Here is a 22,119-nt window from a genome sequence, read left to right on the forward strand (position 1 = left end):
ATGGCACAGAATGAGTTAAGAGCAAGCAAGTTCATAAATGCATTTTATAGACACGTTTTCAACCATTCAAAATGCAGCCAAATTGCCTTTGTCAGTCAAATCCTAGAAAATATGTAGATATATATATATTTTTTTTGTGAACATGGCATACACCAAATTGCAAAATAGGACACAATAGTTTGTCCTCTGTGCTGTTCATTTTTAAGTTGTTTATTTTCTGCCTGCCCTATTACCATTATTACCTGCATTTATATCTTGCACTCCGAATTTCAAGGCAAGTCACTTTGTGTAATCTGACTCGAGGTGTGCTTGTTTATATTTATCTCACCTCCACCCTCCAATTATCCAGAGTGAGAAGCGGGATTGTGGGCTGGTAGGGGGGGTTGCTTTGTTTGATTGATTCCCATTTTTTTGCTTTTAACTTTTCATGCTGCAGAAAAGTGTCTGCCTGAGGAGTTGATTCAAACAAGACTCGTATGTCATCTTCAAGGTAAAACAAAACAAAAGCTTCCGCACCGCTGAAGGATTTGAGTGTTTGCTATTCTCTTCCACATCATATATTCTCTTAGGCAAATATAACAACATAAGAGCAACATAGCGTAGCAGGTTTATGTAATATGCTTGTATGTCAGTGGTGTGGGTCACAGCTCAGAACACTGTCACCACATGTCGAAAGAGGGACGCTAATAGTTTCAGTTCATTTTTTCTAGCGAGTCGTTATTGATGGAAGACGAAGTGTACTCTGTTTACACGCGGAGCCTGACGCTGTGTGAAGAAATTAGCCTCGCAAGAAATTACCAAACAGCGTTAAAGCCTGTCACAAAAGTTCCACTTTTTCTGTTATTTGTGCATTTGTGATAGCAAAATTTACATCTCGACATCCTTCAGTTATTTTGATTTAATTTTTGATCCGCAGCTTGAGTTAAAGGTCCTCTCGTCTGATGTGCATCTCATTGCCACGAAAAATAAGCTAATATCCAAGTCAATTGTTTTGAATAAGCAGACATTTGAAAAAATGTGCCTGGCCTTGTTTTACCTCATGCAAGTCAAATTCCTCTGTAATATGCAGCTCTACATCGGACCCTTAGGCCACTAAACCCTGGGAGTTGTGCTGTTGGGTCCTGGTAGCATCTTTAAATGACAAATTGGTCCAGAGGAAGCGCTCACACAAAAACCTATTGTACAGATTTCGGTTTTCTGACAAGGCTGCTGTTTTGCATAGACAGCATATAATTTAAGGAAACCAGAGTATTTTCATATTGTAGAACTTGTGTTTTTCCCTCATTATTTAATAAAATTGACTTTTAAGGCTCCATAAAGTGTATTTAATGTAGATAAAAGGTCATCAGTATCCTCTTATTAGGTGAAATATTTTGGCAAAAATATTTAGAGTAATACAGCAGCCCTATTCATTTGAAAGAAATGCATGACACAAGCATGGATCCATTTAGTGGTCTCATGTTAAAATCACAGGGGAAGTGCTGTCTCTGAAGCACAAGGCTACGTATTGTGTCGATCACAGGCAGTTAATAGCCTCTAACTACACACACTCAACCTGACAACGTCCACCGCATCCCCTCTCGCTGACCTGTAATTGAGCAGCAACAACCCCGGCTGCTGTGCTCTTTAGCTCTTCTTCCAGCTGCCTTCAGCATCGGTGTGCTCCCTCATTAAGCTCTTTGCTTTTTGCTACATTCTTCCCACGTTTCTTTTCCGAATTCAGCCTTAACAATTCTTTCACCTTGTCCGCTATCACATTTTCCTCCCCGAGGTGAATTTTATTTTATTTTTTTCATTCTATATGGTCTTTGTAATAAGTTAAATCAATATTTTGACATTCAGACTTTTTTCGTTGTTATAAAACCATCTGTTCCGCAGTCTGGCAAAAAGTCATGTTGGGTTTTGGCAGCATGATCTGAAATTTATATCATATTACATGTCTCTGCAATGACGACAGCTGTGGTCCAAGACATGATGTTATTAGCCTGTTGTAAGCCTTTGTATTGTTAAGGCTACAGTATTATGTATATAGGGAAGCATGACTTAGAACATGAGTCTATCTCTCTTCATGCTATTCTATTCAATGTAACAAATGAAAATAAAAAATGATGTTTTGGTTCTAAATAGAAATGAAAATGAGGCTTCCATGTGTTGTGGGAGGAGTAGCCCGATCCATAATGGGTACGATGAGGCATGTCATCAGCATTTATTTGAAAGAAGATCCAAAGTATATTATACTCGTACAATACTCGGTGTACTATGTAACATGTCTGTTACTGCATTTGCATTCAACAACAGCAAACATGCATAAAGAGAAGGGCCACAGGACTGAGGATGCTTTCATCTTTACAACAAGCCCAGAGCTATGCTGAAGTATTAGATCTAACAAAAGACGATATGAATAAACAGTTTCCCCACATCACATCTTTGTTTATCGCATTGGCTTCATTTGACTCTTGACATTCATGACTTTGCCTTTGTTCTTTCTCTGCTTGGGAAGCCAATACAAAGTCAAATATGCATCAGGGGTTTTTTTTTGTTTTTGTTTTTTAGATTTCCCTCAAAAAGAAAGTTTTATTTTAGAATCTGACTCGACTATTATTGTGATGCGTCTTTGTTTATTTTAAGTATTAACTAAGGCTTTGAGAAGTCAGTTTCTGCAAAAAAAAAATCCTAAAAAGCTTAAATAAAAATCTCAATTCATCAATGAACTAGATAGAAAAACTAGCTAAATGTTTGGAGGTCCAAGCCATCTGTTTATATGTGGCATAAATTAGCTAAATATGTTTACTTGGTTGTGTTTAAATGTACTGTCCTCTCAATAACAGTCGTTCCAACGTCCTCCTTGTGGCAGTCCCTCAGGCCATACAAGGACATTTACCCAGTCCAAGTGATGGATGGTGATGGTGTCAGTGTAGCAGACCAGTGGGTGGCTATACAGGCAGCAAGTCGGTGAGATGGAGCTGGACTGAGAATCAGTATCACTATTTACTTCAGAGCAGCATTCATATTTATCTGCCGTATCTATTTAGATACAAACACGTCACCCTGCTCCTTAGTCAGCTAAATAATTCAGAATGTCTCCAAAGTATCTGTCATTTCACATATTGCAGTGCCTACAAGAAAGAGTGCAAAGAAATAGTCAATCCTCAATATATGCAAAATGAAGTTTAACAAAGTACATTAAAGAATGAAAACCTTTAGACTATAAGGTGGTTTTCAAAACTTTCTAAGTTGTCAGTTTCTGTTCTGTCATCCTTTGTTCTTGTTTTCTATCCGGGATACTGAGTCTACCTCTCTGCTCAGTTTCTGTATTTTGAGATTAAAGTGTGTGTCGCAATTATTTAAACTGATGCACAAATCAATATAGAATTTGGAAAGAAAAATAAAAAAACGTCTGCCAGGCTTTTCACAGTGAACATTGCCTCTCTATCTATCCTCTCCCCAGTCTTTGTCTGCCTCAGGTTCGCCTGATTCGTATTTGCATAATAAATTCAGGCTTCATATTGAGTGATATCATGTATTTATTGTAATTCAATCAGGAAATCAGGAATAGCTCATGTGAATCATGAGCACTTGCATAAAACGTCCTCTCAGCAGGTAGCTGAGAGGGGTAGCACATTTCTCTCTCTGCTGCACATTGTTAGCTCCCGCCCACCTGAGCCCAAATGTGAAACAACTTAAACTACAGAACAAAACTTTTCATTTCGTATTATGATCAACCATTGGATTTGAAAGCATGACACACTGGCTGGCATGGCGCATACACACCCCGTCCTCGCTGCTCTTTCCACCATCGTATCGCCACCATCAGCCACTTGTGGGCCAGAAAGGTCAGTCGTTGTGGAACTCCGTCTCACAGCTGTCAGCCGAGCTGTTTCTTTCCCACCTTTTATTGTATCTCAACTCAAAGTGAATTTGATCTGGCAGCTCTGGAGGTCAAGCAGTAAAACATCAGTCACACTTTTCCTTAGGGTGTGCTGCTTTTAAGGAGGGAGAGACCGTTCACATGAATTTGTGTTTGTTCGGACTTGAGGACTGAAAGCTTTCTTGCAACTTCTCTGGGTGCTGAATGAGATGACGGCGGGTTCTGTGAGCTGCTAAAGCGTTAAACTCTAACTTTTGGATCAAATGTTTGACATCCCATGAATATTTATTTTTCCATTTGTGAAATATGTATTCCAGTTGGTTTATTACCGTCGTACTATAAAGACACATCTTTAACAAGAGCCATGATCCTGGCTCAGGACAGATGTTTTCCCAAACGGCAGAGTTTTCCCAAACGGCTGAGTCAGGTTTTCCCAAACCTGACTCAGGTTGAATGAAAACGACGCGCAAATTGTTTTCGATAAAGAATTTTGGCTCTCCTTTGATTGCCATGTGGCTTCGAGTAGTAATTGGTTTTTTGTGTGTTTAATTTGGCTGACAGGAGTCTGAAAAAAGGAAGCAGACAATCTGCTCAACAACTGGCGTGGCACAGAGCAGGCGTCTCCTGTCGACCAGTGGTTTCAGCAAATTTGATCAACTCTGTGAATCTTATGTTGGTTTGAGAATCTTGAAATGTCCTCTCGCACACTTAAGACCCTGCAATACTTGATTCTTCCCGCTTGGTGCCAATCAGCCAGGCCGTGATGATGCATCCCTAGCAATCCAATCTGTTTGACCGCAGTATTGGTACATTCAGTATAGATGTGGTATGGGAATATCAGTAGCTGATTACAAGGCCTGTCTAGCAGACGCATGAAAGGAAGCGCTGCATTCTCAGTGTTGTGCTGATGAGCCGGTTCACTCCTCATACACCCAGCTAATCGCATTCATCATGGATGAGAAGCCTGATCCATTGGTGATTAGATCAGTCAACACCCATCTGTGTTAAATAAATTATTCCTGCAATACAAGAGACCTTCCACACGAGAGGCTTTGCAATCCGTTTGTAGCCAAAAAGGATTTCATTTTTATGCATGGAGCAGTTTAAAACAACTTTGTGTCTAACAAAAAACAGTCTGCGCATATTGTTCCAAGTTATAATAATTCATGCATAAATCTTTATAATTTTGTAGTTCTTTTGAACAATCTGACGATAAAACAAGGAATCTCTGTCTCCCCTCCAAATAGCTAGTGAACCGTTCATTCACTCAGCTTCCCAATTGGCAGGTGTATCGCTGGAGTCCAAGTGTGTGTGTGTGTGTGTGTGTGTGTGTGTGTGTGTGTGCCAAGTCACACGTTCAAATTTAGGCATAGAACACGTTTAATATTACCTTATGAATAATCAAGTGGACAATAGTAGGCAGGACTCTGAGTCTCAAATCATCCATTGAGAATGATTAAGTCAAGTGAAGTCATTCACATGATGTACTCTAAAAAAAGAGAATAACAGGCAGCCGGTGTGAATTATGATTGTAGATAGTGGTCAGCAGCGGTAATTGTGTCACAAAGTCCAATAGAGATAGAAATAAATAAGGTCATGATTTGCATAAAGTTGGGAAAGAAGAGTCAGAAAATGTCAAGTAAGTTGTAACGTCATTCATTCATCAGAAATTCATACATTGCTTGCAGAGCTTTGCATACATTTTGTAAAAAATCTCAGGAAGGACTGATTATTTCCTTGAATTTGCAGTCGGGACCCGACCGACAACATCAAACGAGTCAACTCCAAAACTGAACAGCATAAATCATGAGAGTACGCTATCAAAGCCCTCGGAGTCGGATAACTCCCTTTTACCCTGTTGGCGACAGACGAGTTCGCTTAGAAGTAAATTATAATGAACATTTTCTTTAATGTAAAATTTATTAGACACATGAATCCTGAAGACCTGCCCTAATTTTGACTATAACTCCATACATGTATGGTTAGTTATCTTCACAATGGCCTCATTGATCATGCTTGTTGTTTCCTTTAATCATTCGAGATCTCATTTATGTTCGAAAACTTTTGGAAAGAAAGAAAGAAAAACACACAGAAGATGTCAAGATTCTAGTGATTCAATTACACATACAAATTTTCATTTCTGCCCAATAAAACCATATCTTGGGGATAAATCCACAAATCTTTATTTTTTACATCTGCGTGTGTTTGATAAATCAGTCCACCAGATTCCGTGTACAGTTTCAGCATCCAAGCTTTTAATTGAACTACAAAAAAAGTGTTATTTGAGGTAAGGGAGCAGCTGCTTCCATCTGTTTTCTGTTCAAATATATGTAAGCAATTTTAACATTTGTATTCTTTTAATGAAAACCAAACACAGGGAGTCAGACCTGCTCCAATCTTCCACCTAAGTGGTTTTTAGCAGCAATTTACTCAGGAAAGGAGGTTCTTGCCATTGGGCATACTGTTTCCAGTATCTCAAAGAACTTACTTCATATTCAACAGTGACTTTGTTTTGGCCCGGTTTGTACAAGCTTTGCACTAATACGATCACACAGTAATACAGTATTTCCACCAAGTGGAGGTGAACATGACATGTTCTCTCTTTTATTTACTACTTCTGAACAGACCTCCCGCCTCCAGCCACAAGAGATCGGCCTCCAGGGTGTAAGACGGTTTTTGTCGGCGGCCTGCCGGAGAACGCCACAGAGCAGCTCATCATGGAGGTCTTCGGACAGTGTGGCGACATCACTGCCATACGCAAAAGCAAGAAAAACTTTTGCCATATCAGATTTGCTGAAGAGTTCACTGTTGACAAGGCTCTCTTCCTCTCCGGTGAGCTCTCACAGCTCTTCACCTTATTTATAGCTTACGTAGTTATTTGTGTACTATTTCGGAATATTTCACTGTCGGTGTCGGGTGGATAAATGTCCGTCTAGCATACAAAGTGTTCCAATGTTTGCCACCACGTATTTGCATGTAGACAACGTTATGACTCATAATTGGAGTACCTTCCTCGTATTTTGCATTTTAGCATCAAAGTGAAATTTTAATGCGTGCCCTGCTGACATTGTGAGCTGTAAAAGCTCACGCTACAGAGGAATGTGCCTACTGGTATGTATTCTCTGGCACATGCACATTAAAAAATTTGGATTTAGGGGAAATAAGGAACACTGATGATGAGGTGTTGGATTGAAGCCCGATTGATTCCTGATGCCTGTAAAACATTTAATTTAATATTTCATGTTAACTATAGTTCGTCATTGTCATAAAAGTTCTACCTCCACAGTGATAGATGTGATCGAAGCACCAGATGTTGCTAAAAAAAATATTTGGAATCAAATAATAAACAATTGTGGGAAAATGGCTACCTTGTAGTGAACGTGGCTGCACTGTCAGGCCTGCTCTCTCCAGTCACCTCACATGACACATCTTCTCCACGTGCCCAGATTATGATGCAACATCTGGAAATAATGCTAATGACAACTCTCACTCATGCTCCATATTTGTATGATGAGTTGTAATCAGAATGCAGGCCAGGTTCACCAGAGCAATACTTAAAAGTTGTGTTCAGCAATCAAATTTCCATTTTCAAATGATCTCAAAGAGCAGAATGCCACTGATTGTTTCAGCCATTTTTGGCGAGGTGCGAAGCCGTCTGATTGTTATAAAAGAAATAATTGGCACACACTGTCCAAGCATTGCCGGAAAACCATGTGACTGGAATAATAAATTGTGCATGCTTTCTCACCTCCACCTCACCCGCAAGCACCTCTACTAATGTGTCAAAAAACGTTGTTTTTTTTTGTGTTTTTTTTTTTAACTCATCCTTTCCTCTTTGTTGTTGCCATGATTCATCGTAAGGAACCAACGATCAGCAGGCTCATTTCTTTGCATCAACATTCATGAGGCATAGTGCGTTGTCCATTTATGGTAGATTGAAGATGATGACAGAATGCAAGACTGATCCTGCAAGCTGTTATTTATAAAGGAAAGATTTCCGGTTGCAGTGCACGTGTGTGGATTTATAAATTACCGTACCACACCATTTTCAGCTTTAATGCGCATACACACAAGTATGAATGCTAGGTTATATTTCATGTGAGGCCCCTGGTCCATGTCCTCTTCACAAGAGCAATGGACACCATGTGGGTGTTTGGTGTCAAAATACTAAAACTGATAAAATAATAATGGTTTGTGTGTCTGAGAAATAGTTTTAATGAAAAGATTCTGTAATTTTATCGGCCTCTATTCTTACACTTCATGACATGCGAGCTGAGGCTCATATGTTACCCAGATGACAGAGCTGTGTGGTTGCCTCATAAATATTGCACACAAACACACACACTGCGCAAAGACAGTGCTCGGTAGCCCCAGCACACAGAGATGTCCTCGTATGAAATTGAAGTAGAGTTAGACTGGAAGGCTGAAGCCTCGAGAGAGGACTGATTTAGAAACCCCCGAACTCGCACACATTTAGTGTGCGCAGTTTGCGCTGGCATCTACCACTGCCCCTCCTTTTTTTTCCTGTGACGAGTGTGCGTTGGGCCTCAGAGAGAATTGCACCAGGCATCATTACTGTATCTGGCTTGAGTATTCGCGCACATATACCCAAACACTTTCTGATCATTTCAACCAATTAAATCACAAAACGGCCAGGATTTCACTTCAACCTCTGCAACCAGCTATTTATGAATATTGAGTAAGGAGGAAGAGCGTGAGGATAAGAAGATGTCGCCGAGTAATGAGGGATACTGTGCACTCTTAGTGCCACTTGGGAGGTAATTGGCCTCCCTAAGTCTCTCTCAAGTATTGACAAGCGATGCAGGCACTCTGTACTCCACGGAACCCAGCAGCGACCGTGTATTGGAAAGGACAGCGGAAGAGCTAATGGCAATTTTAAAGAGAGGTGGTAGATTGATGGGCTCCAATAAAGAGTGTGCCTCGTGCTTTTTTTTTTCTATTTAAGGATTCTTAATTAATTTTGTTGATGATGGAAGGTAACTGATGGAGGGCCCGTAAAGAAGCCCTGCAACATATAGAAGAAAGCTTTCACAGTCCTAGCCCTTTGTTTTTGTCAGAAACTCCTGCCCCCAGGCATCTTATTTTCTTTTGCATTCAAAAGATGCACAGTCCAAGTAATTCAACTACTGTTTTGTTTTGTTTTCTTCAATTGCTTCAGGAAGATGCAAGACTTCACTCATTATCACGAACTGCAGACACATATTTTTTATTTTATTTAAAGGTTTCCTCTAACCCGAGCATAATTAATCCTTATTCGGCTTCTCGCCTTTGCTATCGGTTTTAACACTTTCGTGCCTTTGCACCCCATAGGTTATCGTGTCCGCTTGGGCTCCAGCACTGACAAAAAAGACACTGGCCGTCTCCACGTGGACTTTGCTCAGGCCAGAGACGACCTCTACGAGTGGGAGTGTCACCAGCGAATGTTGGCCAGGGAGGAGCGGCACCGACGCAAGATAGAGGAGGATCGTCTCCGGCCACCCTCCCCTCCTCCCATTGTTCACTACTCCGAGCACGAATGCAGCCAGTTGGGAGACCAGATCAAAGGTTGTTATTCATGACAATATGTTTAAAACATATAGTAAAGTATGTGCTTTACCAAAGCGGAGCTTTGGAAAGATGTACAACCTTGACGTGAAGGAGGAAGGTGACTCCTTTCGTAAATATAGGTTATTCTAACTGGTACAAATGCTCACTCTCTTCATTAAGTCCCTTCATTGTACTTTTATTCTTCATATAAACCAGTAAAAAATTAAGGGAAGGTTGTGTGTCGTGCTTGGAGAGGCCGTCCAATGCAAGCCAAGGCATTACGGGAATGGTCTGAGACGGCAGCCGGTTGAACTGACTAAAGACTTGACACAATGGCTGTTAAACATGACGTATCAGTTTACTCTCCCTGCAGAGCATGCTCCTCATTCTTATCTCGTCCTTTCTCCTCTGCTGAACTCGCTGCTCATTCTTTGCATTTTCTGCTCGGCATTCCTTTCCCTTCCTTCTCAGATTTCTTTCAGGTCTTTGGCTGAATACATTTGTTCTGCTAATGAGCAATGACACTTCCAGGTCTCTGTCACAGTTGCTCAATAACAAAATGCTGTGACTTTTTTGCCTTTCTACCATCTGCTTGTCTTTTTCAGCTCGGTCTTCACTGGCTCCGGCACAAAGAACTCTTAACACGGCGCGTTTATAGCTGGGGATTTGTTTCCGATTACTTTGGGTTCATGTCAGGAAAACACAAATACTTACTATTTGCTATTTGCTACAGATTTAGGTTTACTCTTTCCCAAATCTCTTGCCCAATGGAAAAAGGGGATCTTTAGCACTTTTCTGTCCGTCATCTTCCTGTACTCCAAAATGTAATTGGAGTATCCCTCTGACTTTTTACACAGGTCACCTTTAAATGGATTCCTTCCCCTATCCCTTTTGCTTTCTTCATGAACTAAGGTTTCCATTGTGCTCTGTGAAATGTTTTTGTCATTAGGAGCATGAACTTCCGTCAAATATACACTTTTTTTCTTTCATCCTAAAGCACAGTCAGTCCTGTTCTCATGTCCTATGTAGTATCTATAGAAAACCGGTCCTATCTGGTACGCTATGCATTCTGAATTCTACAAACTTTAAATGTATTTTTGTAATATTTCGTGCTTTTAGCTTTCAATAGTTTGAATTACGTATATACAAATTTTATTTTGTTAGTTTCCATGGAAACATTGTTTTAAGTGGTTTTGAAGACTTTTAAACATCAGTTAACCATGTTAAGTAGTTGTGCCTTTTAAACAATTTTTTTCTACATTTCTTGTTTTATTTGTTTATTTTATTTTTTTGCATTTAAACAATTACAAATATCTCTTGTCTACCAGAATACAGGACTGTTTCATGTGATTGTCCACTATTATTTTTATAATTCAGATATTGCTTTTAGCACCTCTGTGCAGAATGCAGTAGTAATCATTTTGTTTGGACGTTTCAGTCCCAAATCTCACTTTCATTGTGTCTTCCTTGATTGACCAGATGATGGCAAGTTTCGTGAAGCAGTGCGTGTTCTCCTGACCTGGTTGGAACGAGGTGAGGTCAACCGCAGGAACGCCAACAACTTCTACTCCATGATCCAGTCGTCCAATGGCCACATCCGTCGCCTGACGGGAGAGAAGAGCCAACACGAGAAGGAGATGGAGGAGGCCAAAGACAAATTCAAGATTGCGTTGGCCGGCATAGTGGTTCAATGTGAGTCTGGTGTTCCCCACACAGAATTTCATGTATAATAGAGTTCATTTTATTGATACAGTAAGTGTATGTAATTAATTATATAGAAGTACTGATAAGTAAAGGAATCCACCCCCTACTGACCACGTTACATACTGTAGGTTGTCAATTTACACAATAGACACAAACCCAGACTTGGGAGTACTCGGTGCTGCAAATAAGTAAGTATAATATTTTTTCACAGCCCTTCAGTAGCGTGCATGTGATGCACAGAGTACGTGTCTACAATATGGAGCCTTTGAGTTCAGTTCCATCATAGTAGCCATAGCGTTTCATGCTACTTTGTTATTGGGGAGCTTTGCTCACAGGTAAGTTGAATTTCTTTTCTAACAGCGCCTGTTCTGTCACTCCGAATCAATAGGTATTCAATGCCATGCTCGTTTGTGTCCAATCTTACAAGGAAAAGCAATACTGCACTGGAATATTATTTAGATTGCCTTCAGCTCAAACTAGTAAGTGGCCCAATTATTTCATTGTATAGTTAAAAACTGATAAAGTAAAATGCTCATTTCAGTTGATCAGCATCCAAAGGCAACGTACACTGCTCTTTCCCACCTTTGACAGCTTTGGCTGTGCAGCCGATGGCAGCCTGCGGCTCTTTTTCTCCACATATTGCACCACATATATCTTAAATTTAAGCTGTAAGCATCCTTAAACCCAAAGTGAAGTTCCCAGTTTTTCCTTTTCTGTTCTGTTTTAGGTCCATAGTGTGCTTAGAAGATAAAATGCCGTGTGTGTGCGTGTATGTGTATTTGAGCAAAAGAGATTTCATATCGCATGAGCTCACAGGGTTGGAAGTCTGCCTATACCCTTTCCTCTCTGCTCTGACTTCACTATTGATCCACTTCAAATTGCAGGGTGCTGGGAAGATGCTATTGATCCCTGCACTGTTCTCTCACCACTCTGCAGGCACATACACACTACTTAGCTTTTTGTCCTCAGACCACCCATATACTCCTCCATGACTACCCACATTAGAGCAGATCGCGAGCGCTAAGTGGAATGACTACGCACACGCCGCAGAAGATGGGGTCTGTTCCTGATTGTGCAGAGCCAGAGCTGTCGTTGTACTCGTCACGTGTTGGAACAGTTGAAACCTTGGAATTAAAGGTCTGATTATGAGACTCGTTTAATCTCGCCCAACCTACGACTGTGCAAAGCATTCACTGCAGTGGCTGAAACCCGGAACTGTTTCATATCAAAATGAAGAATTCTGCATTGGAAAAGATACGAGCGCTGTGCTTCTTCAACAAGGTGTCCACTGCAGCTGGCTGCTGCTGCTGCTGCTGCTGCTGCTGCACAGTGGCCAAGAGTGTCACACTTCATTCTTATCAGCTGCAAGTTGCTTTGCAAACTTTCCCTTATTAAGCAAATGTTAAACAAGAGCCTACAGTGGCGCTATCAGCACCTGCTTGTGTCAACATGCTCATGTCTGTAAATGGGCTCTGCAAATTAGGTCTATAAATGAGGTGTTGCCTGGCATTTGTTCTTGCTACAAATGGATGCCTATACAAGTAATAGTGTAATAATACGTAATATTTCCCAACTTCATTAAGCACCTTAGTGTGACGAGTCGAGTGCAACAGAGGCTGATGGGAATGACGTAGCTTCTGCAGAATTTAAATGCAGGAGCTCACGAAGGCTGTTGCTGTTTAACCTTTCGGACCCTGGTGTTCATGGCGACTAGCCAGTAGTTATTGAGATATTCCAGTCATCCTTAGTGGAACCACTAGGTAATAAAATAAATTATGTAGCCAACTATCCACAAGAGGTCAAACTGGCATCCGCTGGTAAGTAGGTCATGTGTTCACACACACACACATGCACACACACTATAGGGTGGGCAAGGGGTGCTCAGAACTCAAATCTAAATATTTCAGGGTATTTCTGTGGTAATGCGGAAATACTGAAAATGATGCGTCATTTAGATCTCACACAGCTGCAGAGGTTTCCTCGGTGGCGTTCTGGCTGTCAATCAGCCAGCTGCCTCGACTTGAGAGGCTGAAATCAGTTTTCTATGGCCCCTTTTTGATATATGCTGCAGTCATCTGATCATTTGTAACCAAGCCACTTCCACGCTACTGAAGTGGCTTCCCTTTTTAAACTAGCTCCTATGCACTGGAGCTGGTATAAGTGCCCCTGTCATTTTCAGGCCCACTTACTGTTACCCTGCATAACAGTGACAATGGTACTCGAAAATATATTTTATTTTATTTTAAAAATGATGTCTCTTATTTTGAATATGATATGGTACACCCCGAACACAAACACACACACACACACACACACCGTTCTTTACACCCTTAGTTGACACTCTCTTACTCCTCTGCTCCTTCCCACCTGCCCTCTGTCTTTCTTTCTCTCTGTGTCTCTGGATGACTTCTGGTCCTTCCCTGCATCCTGCCACAGTTGAACAGATTGTGTCTGTATTCCAAGCTGCTTCCAAACAAAAGGCATGGGACCATTTCTCCAAAGCTCAGCGCAAGAACCTGGACATGTGGCGCAAACAAGCAGAGGTTAGTACACTTTGATTTCATTCTACCTGTTAAAATGATTACATAAAATTAGACTCCATCCAGTTTTGTTTAACTCCTGTTTTCTTTTTTCTTTTTTTGTAGAATTGTTTTTACTATTTATAGTTAGAATGCTCTAAATACTTTTGAAATTACGAATAAATTCCAGAAAATGAAATCTGAAGTCAAAAGAGCAGATTCCTTGTGACAGTAAGTACCTTCAAGGAAGCCATATTGCGGACCAGGTGACTGCTCGCCCCTGCTAGTTTGAGATGTAAACACATTCACATCCAGGTGTTCGCCCCTTCCTCCATCATTCCCCTCCACCCCTGCCTTCCTCTGTGTTACAAGCTGCTGGGTGAGTTCTTCCATCTCTCAGGGTTACAAAGACGCAGGTAAAACTGTACAAGTCTTTAAGCTCTGCCCCAACAAATGTTATAATTTTTTTATGTATAATTAAAGAGGAGCAACTTTTCTTCATTCGTTACCTGCTAACCACTTTTTTTTTTTTTTTTTTCACTAAATGAAATGTTATGATGATTGGTATATGTAAGGATCTTGAGTGTGGTGCGGCCCTGGGCCTAATGGACCAGATATGACCATACCAATTGGTAAGTTTTGCTTAACCTTAGTGTAACCACAGACAATTTAAGGCGTAGAGTACACATTTTATACTGCATACACATGCGCAGGAACTCAAACAGCAGGATCAGCAAAGCAACTTGTTCAAACACGTCTCTTTTAAGGTAGGTCCTCTAAAGTAAAATTGTCTAATGTTCAGATTTGCTGCAGAACTGTGTAAACGATAATGCAATTAATGATCATGAGGGTTTTACAATGTTAAATAGGAACCTGTATGGTGCGTGTTCAGATTCAGATGTTTGAATACATGCCTGCCTGTGTGTCGTAATTTTCCTTAGGAGTCCTGTCTTTTGGAACTCCTCTCTCTCTCTAGTGTGGAACAGGCCTCAGGGTACTGTCCATTCTTTCTCAGATCACCTTTATAGGTCGTACACCAAGGAATAGAACATGACCTTAGATGCAAATGAAAGCACCGCTGTGTGTGGACGGTCCACCACTGAATTTGTCCGTTATTCAAAGGACATTTTTAGGAATAATTCCATTTAAAGGTGCCCTGGTGAAAACGTGCTTTATGTTTTATTTGTGTTTTAATACTTTACACTATTATATCTAGTCATCTATTCTAACATAGAGCGTGTGTTGAATGTGTGTGTGTGAAGGATAGAGTGGTACAGCTTGAAGTTTGGAAATACGTCTGGCCCAAGTTATGAAGTTCATTTTTAACTGGCAATAAATATATTTGGATGAGATGAGAGAATACATTGCTGCACCTCCTTGATTTGGATCCAGAGTTCCAGACACACCATATTAGCAACTTCTTCAAAAGGTAGCCAGTCCTCGAAGCACGCATCGATTGGTCTTCAAGTTTCCTCTAATAAATATAGTGAATTTGCAAAAATCAGCTTCATGCTGTATTGACAACTTAAAACCTGGCAGTGAGGTAATGAATGAAGTGATAAGGTCATTGGTGAAACCAGTGAAGGTTCCGTCATGTAAATATGGCGTAGAACTGTACCATTGGTGGATGGTACGCGGCATCCATAATGTTAATGTGAGTTTTAACTTCTTATAGTGTAAAATACATGGAGCGATGTGATTTAAAACCAAATATATAGTTGAATTCAAGTTTATTTTCACTTTGGTTGGTCAGGCCTGTTTTAGAGCCATATTAAAGGCATCTTCTGGCCATTTTAAAGAGCGTAGGTAAGTGCTTTTGATCAGGGGTAGATTCTCACCGAATGGGTTTCACTCTGTCATTGTATATTCAGCATGATCCTCCGGCCTGAAGGTGGAACGTGTTGAAACGGCCGGCTGCGTTGAGTAGCTGCAGCTTCCTGGCACAATCAGACAACAGCTGCCTCCCTCTATCAGTGTTTTTTATGTGGCGTGTGTGCAATTGTGTGGAAATTGAGAATGTGTGTGCGTGCACAATGTGCCCCACACGCACCAGATGGTTATGTGTCTGCATGTAGGAGTGTGTGGAGTACCTGCTTGACCTCTGCCTTGGGCTCAGGCTGATAATGTCAGCTGACAGATGGTTGTAAGTCTATTTACTCTTGGGCAGCGTTTTGCTCACTTTGGCTTTTAGTAATATTTTCAGCCTGTAGTCTTGACTTTGTCATCGATGGAGAACTCATGTCTTTGTCTTCTTTCTGTTTTAATGTCCATGTCACTACATTCTTGCCAATTGTAATGTGAAAAAGCTTTTCCCTGTGTTCTGTTTAAATGCGGTAATGTGTTTCATGATTAATGTCCAGATATTCTTAGGTCTATACTGATGTGTCAGAAGTGGCTTTTTTTTATTTTTTTTACAGGAAATCCCATAACATAACACACAAGACTCACATTGGATGATTTAAGCCAGTATTAAACTGCATAAAGAAATGTCTGTCTGATCTGTCTGGAGTCGATTTGAGCCTTTGTAGGTACTAGGAGGTACTAAGCACCGTACTTTTGATCTTTGTGTATCTCCACTCCTCAACTCGCTGCTGCTCTTTTAACTGTTCTTCAGAGCCACCATTAACAGTGAAATCAAAGCGCTGCCTCTCTGATGATCCCGCTCCTATACTTGCGCCTGCTAAAATATGTATCACCCACTGGATTTTTGCAGTTCTGACCGATCCTCCTTTGACTGTGCTTTGCAGGAGATTAGAGACATGCACAGCGAGCAGCTGATGGGCATCAGGCGAGAGGAGGAGATGGAGATGTCTGATGATGACATGGAGGATGCCCCCGACAGCAAGGACTCTGAGGACTCGGGTATGCACAACTCCTGACAATGTGATAGGCCCGTTCTCCAGAGCATGAGCACCGAGAGTGTTCTGACTGAGACAGTTGGTTTTAACTGAACTGACGGTAATCACCCCCCCCCAAGCTTCTGAAAACTGTGAATGAAAAAACTCATTCACAGTGTATTAAGTTGCTGACGCCACATGTGTTTGGCCTCGTCGACGTTGAGTGCCTCCACTAAATGACACCCCAGTCCACCCTTGTGCGTGTAGACAATTGGATGCGAGTGTGGGGAAAATGTCCATTCCTGCCAGCTGCCATCTAATCTCTGATCGGCATCCCGCTGAAGTGCCATTATGGTCTGTTTTTTCCTCAAAGGAATCTCTTGCCGTTTGCTGGAGCAACAAAACTTAACAGCTTTGCTAATTCCTCTGCCCCTCCCGTCTCAACAGCCCAGAAGTCTAGAGTGGTCGCCAGGGCAACATGAGTGTAAACCCTAACCACTGCATGTAAAGCTATGTCGCCTGTTGTATTTGTCTCTCTCTGCTCTTTTCTTCTTGAGGTTTAATCATTCTGACCTCTAACATTTACTAATAAGACAGATTCTTTTCTCCTTACGCCTGGCAGAAATCTTCGTTAATGTGACGTCACATTGTTGGAATGTGCACAAGATGTGTGTGCACATGCATGCACGTTCATTGCTGACTAAGTTCATCTGTTTGCTATTTTGACCAAAGACTGTCACAGATATTTCATATAAGTGTCTGGAAACTGCATTACCTTGTGGGGAAAAGAGTATAATATGTGGCCTTTAAGATGGGTGCATGATGACACATCACTCAGCCCTGGTAATAGCACCTATGTTGTGACTGTGGTCTCTTCAATAGTGAATCGGTCCTCTGCATCCAACTCATGTACGGAATACAAAACAACACCCTTACCTGTAGGCGTGTGCATGCATGTATACACTCTATATCGCTGCCCGTTATATAACAGAAAGGGAATTGCTCAGAGTGGTTGACATCGCCTCGCATCAAGTTGATAAGACTGAGATCAATACTTTCTCACCTCAAGCCCTCGTTTTGCGAGGAGAGTGCAAGCAAAGCCAGCATGGACACGTCGGCTTTAACCAGCGGGAGCTCATTACCACTGCCAGCGGTCATCCATCGTTGCCTGGAGGCATCACTCATATGCACCCCACGGAGCCCAGCCAGATACACGTTCATGGACACACAGACGTGCACATGATGGCGCTTCTCTTCCCAGTCTACTCGGTGTATTACAGTTTTCCAATGAGCTTTCACTCAAGGCCAACAGGAGGAGAGCCGGGCTGATAACAAACAGTCATCACAGCTTCCAGTAGTCTTTACAAGTATGCTGTAGATGTTCGATTACCAGAAAGATCAATGGATTTTCGTAGAAGTAAGCAGTATTAAGACTTGAAAGCAATTGTTGCTCCCCTTCCTCAGATACAAACCAGATCTTTTCCTGAAATAATTCTGCATAAATTATTCATCAACAAACATCTATCTGGAGGATATTTTCCATTAGCCACTGAAACTTTCCTCAAAATTAGAATTGGGTCTACTTTATCTGCCTCATGATTGATATAACAGCCAGCAAATCCTGCTCAATATTCCTGCCCTCACTCGAGTGAATTAGCGATCCAATCATGATTGCAAAAAGTCAGACGTGTGATATTTCAATGTTTTTATTTACTTCTTTTCTCTTGTCTTTGAAGCGTTTGTTTCCATAAAAGCGGCACATCGGGAGTAATTAGATGTCAATATGTTGTATTGAAGGGTGCAATTTAATGAATTTTATTCTTCAGTATAATAAAGTCCAGACTGTTCTCTGTGCCTGATGCTGTAGGTGTTTCCCAAGCAGAAGCCTTAAAGGAGGAGAATGACTCGCTGCGTTGTCAGCTGGACGCCTACAGGAATGAGGTGGAGCTGCTAAAACAGGAACAGGGCAAGAACCTACCAATCAGGAGTGAAGAAGACAATACACACTCTCAACAACTCAGTTTCCTGCAGCAGGCTCTGCAAGGCATGCAGAAGGTAGCTCTCACCCTTTTGTTTTCCTCTGCCCAACAAGAGGTTTCATCTGGTACTTAAAAAGAGTACCTGTAGACGGGTACAACTGTCAAGAGCAGCTGTCTTCTTTTGTGAAGCGCTGCTATAAACCTTTTTTAAGGCATTAAATCAAAAAGATTTTACAGTTGCAATGGGATTCAGTTCTGGATTGGAAGGTTGTGCGCTGAGATTTGAAAAACAACCCTGACTATTAAAATGGCTTCAACCTTTTAATTCAGAAAAATAGAATGAAAAGGACTGGATGTACTCTCTTTTTTGAAATAATGCAATTATTCAATATTTCCAAACAACGCCATCCATCCATCAGTGTTTTGCCGGTTTGGATTATTGACAAGGTTTTTATGTATATTCATGAATTTCTGCGCTTCAGGCTTAATGAGGGACATAATGGTGATTTATTTCATTTGTTGCCTCTGGTCTTCTTTCAGTGTCAGTCCAAGAGTTATCAAGACAGGTGGGATTTCAGTCTCTGTCATTAATTAGAAAATAGGAACTATAATACAAGAAAACTGAGATTCATTATTTAAAAAATATATTTTATTGGGGGGGATTTGAGAGTTGTGATAGACTAACAACTACCAAATAAAGCGTTTTAAGTTTACATACCACATCTGCATGACAGGATGGAATTTATGACTTGTGAACGAATACCATATTTTATCCTTACTTTGGGGCATTCTAAAGTCATCCATCTTAACTGGCTGCGTGACAGGGTGTCAAACAGATGGAGTCGTCTCTGAATGACTGAGGAGCGCTGTGATGAAATCAGCCCATATGATCCAGCCGGTTTGGGTTCCTGTGCACATCCAAATTTGCATCTGGACATACAGTTCATACAGTTTTCTGTTTTTTGCTAAGTAATCTCTGTGTGGCCCCGTGGCGACGCATCCGGGGTGTACCCCACCTCTTGCCCATAGTCAGCAGGGATAGGCTGCAGCAACACCTGTGGCCCGCCAGGTGGACAAGCGGCTGTAGACGAGATGTTTGAGGTCATCTCATATACAAGAAAGTGGATGGATGATGATCTTTATGTCATCGTCCTAATCATCGTGTTTACTGCACACAGAGATTGCCTTTAATTCGCTTAATCTGAAAGCTCATCACTTGATCCATTTAGAATCTTCAGTCATACAGCATCATCTTCATCAAATTATTAAATAAACATTACCTGTGAGTCAAGTAGTGAGAAAGAAAGCTGAAATAAATAAATGTTAATAAAAAACAAGATCTTTTCAGGATTGTTCAAATTAACCCTTAGAACAGGGCTGGGCAAACTTTTTGACTCGCGGGCCACAATAGGTTCTAAAATTTGGCAGAGGGGCCGGACCAAGAACAGATGGATGGAGTATTTGTGTGAGCTAATATAAATGACACATGAAAGCTATTGCATTAAAGGATTTGGCCTTTTACAGGTAGCATTACAGGAAAAAGGTCAAATGACTGAGGTTTAATTATTATACAATTTTATTTAATAATATAATTTGGACAAGTTTGGCGGGCCGGATTAAAGAGACCAACGGGCCGCATATGGCCCCCGGGCCTGGGTTTGCCCATGTCTGCCTTAGAAGGTCGAAAGCCCTTACGTTTACTAAAGTACTTACTAAGTTGATTCTGCCATTTTTCTCTTTCATTTTGTCCTTGCTTATCTAGCTGTTACAGGTAACATAAATATTATGAGTCACTGCTAGCAGAGACTAATGGCCTCGCCTTCTCTTTTGTGTTCGTGGAATGAATGAGGAAACCGAACATTGATGCAACATATGGACCTTGGTACGGGTTGATTGTACACACAAACTGCATTAGAATAATACCAGCAAGTACTGGCAGCATCTTGCTTTTTTTAATTGGAGTGACTGTAGTCGAAAAGCCTTTAATGTGAACCTTGCAAATGAAAACTGTGGCTCTAAAAAGAGAAGAAGAAAACACCCTGCCTGTTGCAAACTATGTTGTTTGAAGCAGCGCGGCAGGACATGAGTCACCGAGCAGAAAACTGCAGGCGATAAATTGAGGTGGGACGATGAGGATAGTTGTTAGGGATCAAAACTTTTTCAAATGCCAGTTTTTGTGTCATCCAAAGGAACTTTTCACCTACATGTAATTTATTTTTTTTTTTTAAGTGTTTACATTCAAAGGCTTTGGCAAATTACTCCTCTTGTACGCAAAACAAAATAGAATAGGAGAGAATATGATAATGCAATTGTTTTTTTCTTTCAAACAATGTTTTTGGACTATTTTTTGTCGGTCTCTAATTTCTTTTTTTCAATTAAGATGAAGGATTACATGCTAAAGATGAATAAAAGAAATGGATGGATGGTTATCTGCTGTCAGTGCAGTTTCAGGGTGGGTCAACATCATTAATGCTACAGGCGCATTAGTGACGCACTGTTTTTCTTTTTGCAGCAATTGATAAAAATGAGGGAAGAATTAAAACAACGTGAGACAGAGCTGGAGAATTGTTTGGAGGACAAAGAGCAGCTGAAGAACCAGGTCCAGAGCCTAAAGGAAGGACTCCAGAATCTACAAAACACGCATGCAACGCAGGTTAGTTTGGCAGACGACACACATTTTTGTCTGAAACGGGGAGAACCTGCAATATTTCCTTGGGGTGTTTTATGAGAAAGTTGATTTCTGGAATGTTTGCTTTGTGTGAAAGTAAGAAGCATCTGATTTGCACTTTAATAGTGAAGAAGAAAGTTCAAGATGAGTCCCAATATGTGAAAGATATTGAAGAAATAAATCATCACTTAACAAATGACAGACTGAGCGTATAGAGGGAATGCAATATGTGTTTTTTGTATGAAGAAAAAGACTTCTTTATAATATCAACGCTGTAGGAAAACCCTTCATAGACAGTTGATATTTGTAAAAATACACCTCAGACAGCTGGGATAGGCTCCAGCAAAACTTCAGAAAGCGCAATCGAGAAATTGAGTGAATGAGCTAATAAACGACAACCTGATGCCATGGTGTCCGCATCTGTTCCAGGTAACAGTCACACCGCTGACTTCCTGGTGTTGCATATCAGTGTCATCAGAAATGCAAACGGATGCCGTCAGCCACTGGGGCTCCAGATTCGGATTTAGAAAAAGCAGTTTTCCTCCGGCTCTTTTAGCAGTATGGCTTGCCGTGTTTATCAGTCCCACCCGCTCAAAGCGTGATGAAATGTCACAAAAATGTGTTGCTGGATAATTACAAAAGGATGATATTTTATATCCAAAAGGTCAAAAGTCAAGTCCATTGTGACATCAACAATAGTCTGTAAGAACGCATCTCTGGCCAATATTTATATTAAAAAAAAAATGTGATGACCGGTCTGACTTATGTTGCCTCGCCTCTGTAATTGCATGGCCTTCCCGCAACCTCATAGAACCCAGAAGAAATACAATTCCTAAGTAGAACCATATTGCGCATGTATCACCGCAGTGCAATTCTTTCCTTATTTGTCTGCAGCTGAAAGTTTTTAAGGACCACCAGCACAAAAATCCCATACTCTCGTTTCAGAACGTTTTGTCCTTTGAGCGTTTGCATCGACTGAAAAGTTGTAATCGAGATG

General features: G+C 41.0%; 1 protein-coding gene across 1 annotated transcript in view; it reads left to right on the forward strand.

The window, feature by feature from the left end:
• Positions 1 to 22,119, forward strand: part of enox2 (ecto-NOX disulfide-thiol exchanger 2) — a 93,373-nt gene that overhangs the window by 63,921 nt on the left and 7,333 nt on the right. The window contains exons 6-12 of the mRNA XM_068740354.1: positions 6,494 to 6,700; positions 9,200 to 9,433; positions 10,895 to 11,107; positions 13,556 to 13,662; positions 16,386 to 16,500; positions 18,343 to 18,530; positions 20,967 to 21,107. Coding sequence (XP_068596455.1) covers positions 6,494 to 6,700; positions 9,200 to 9,433; positions 10,895 to 11,107; positions 13,556 to 13,662; positions 16,386 to 16,500; positions 18,343 to 18,530; positions 20,967 to 21,107 — 1,205 coding nt within the window. The remainder of the gene's footprint in view (positions 1 to 6,493; positions 6,701 to 9,199; positions 9,434 to 10,894; positions 11,108 to 13,555; positions 13,663 to 16,385; positions 16,501 to 18,342; positions 18,531 to 20,966; positions 21,108 to 22,119) is intronic.

The sequence above is a fragment of the Brachionichthys hirsutus genome, chromosome 6, assembly GCF_040956055.1.
Source record: "Brachionichthys hirsutus isolate HB-005 chromosome 6, CSIRO-AGI_Bhir_v1, whole genome shotgun sequence".
Taxonomy (NCBI): Eukaryota; Metazoa; Chordata; class Actinopteri; order Lophiiformes; family Brachionichthyidae; genus Brachionichthys; species Brachionichthys hirsutus.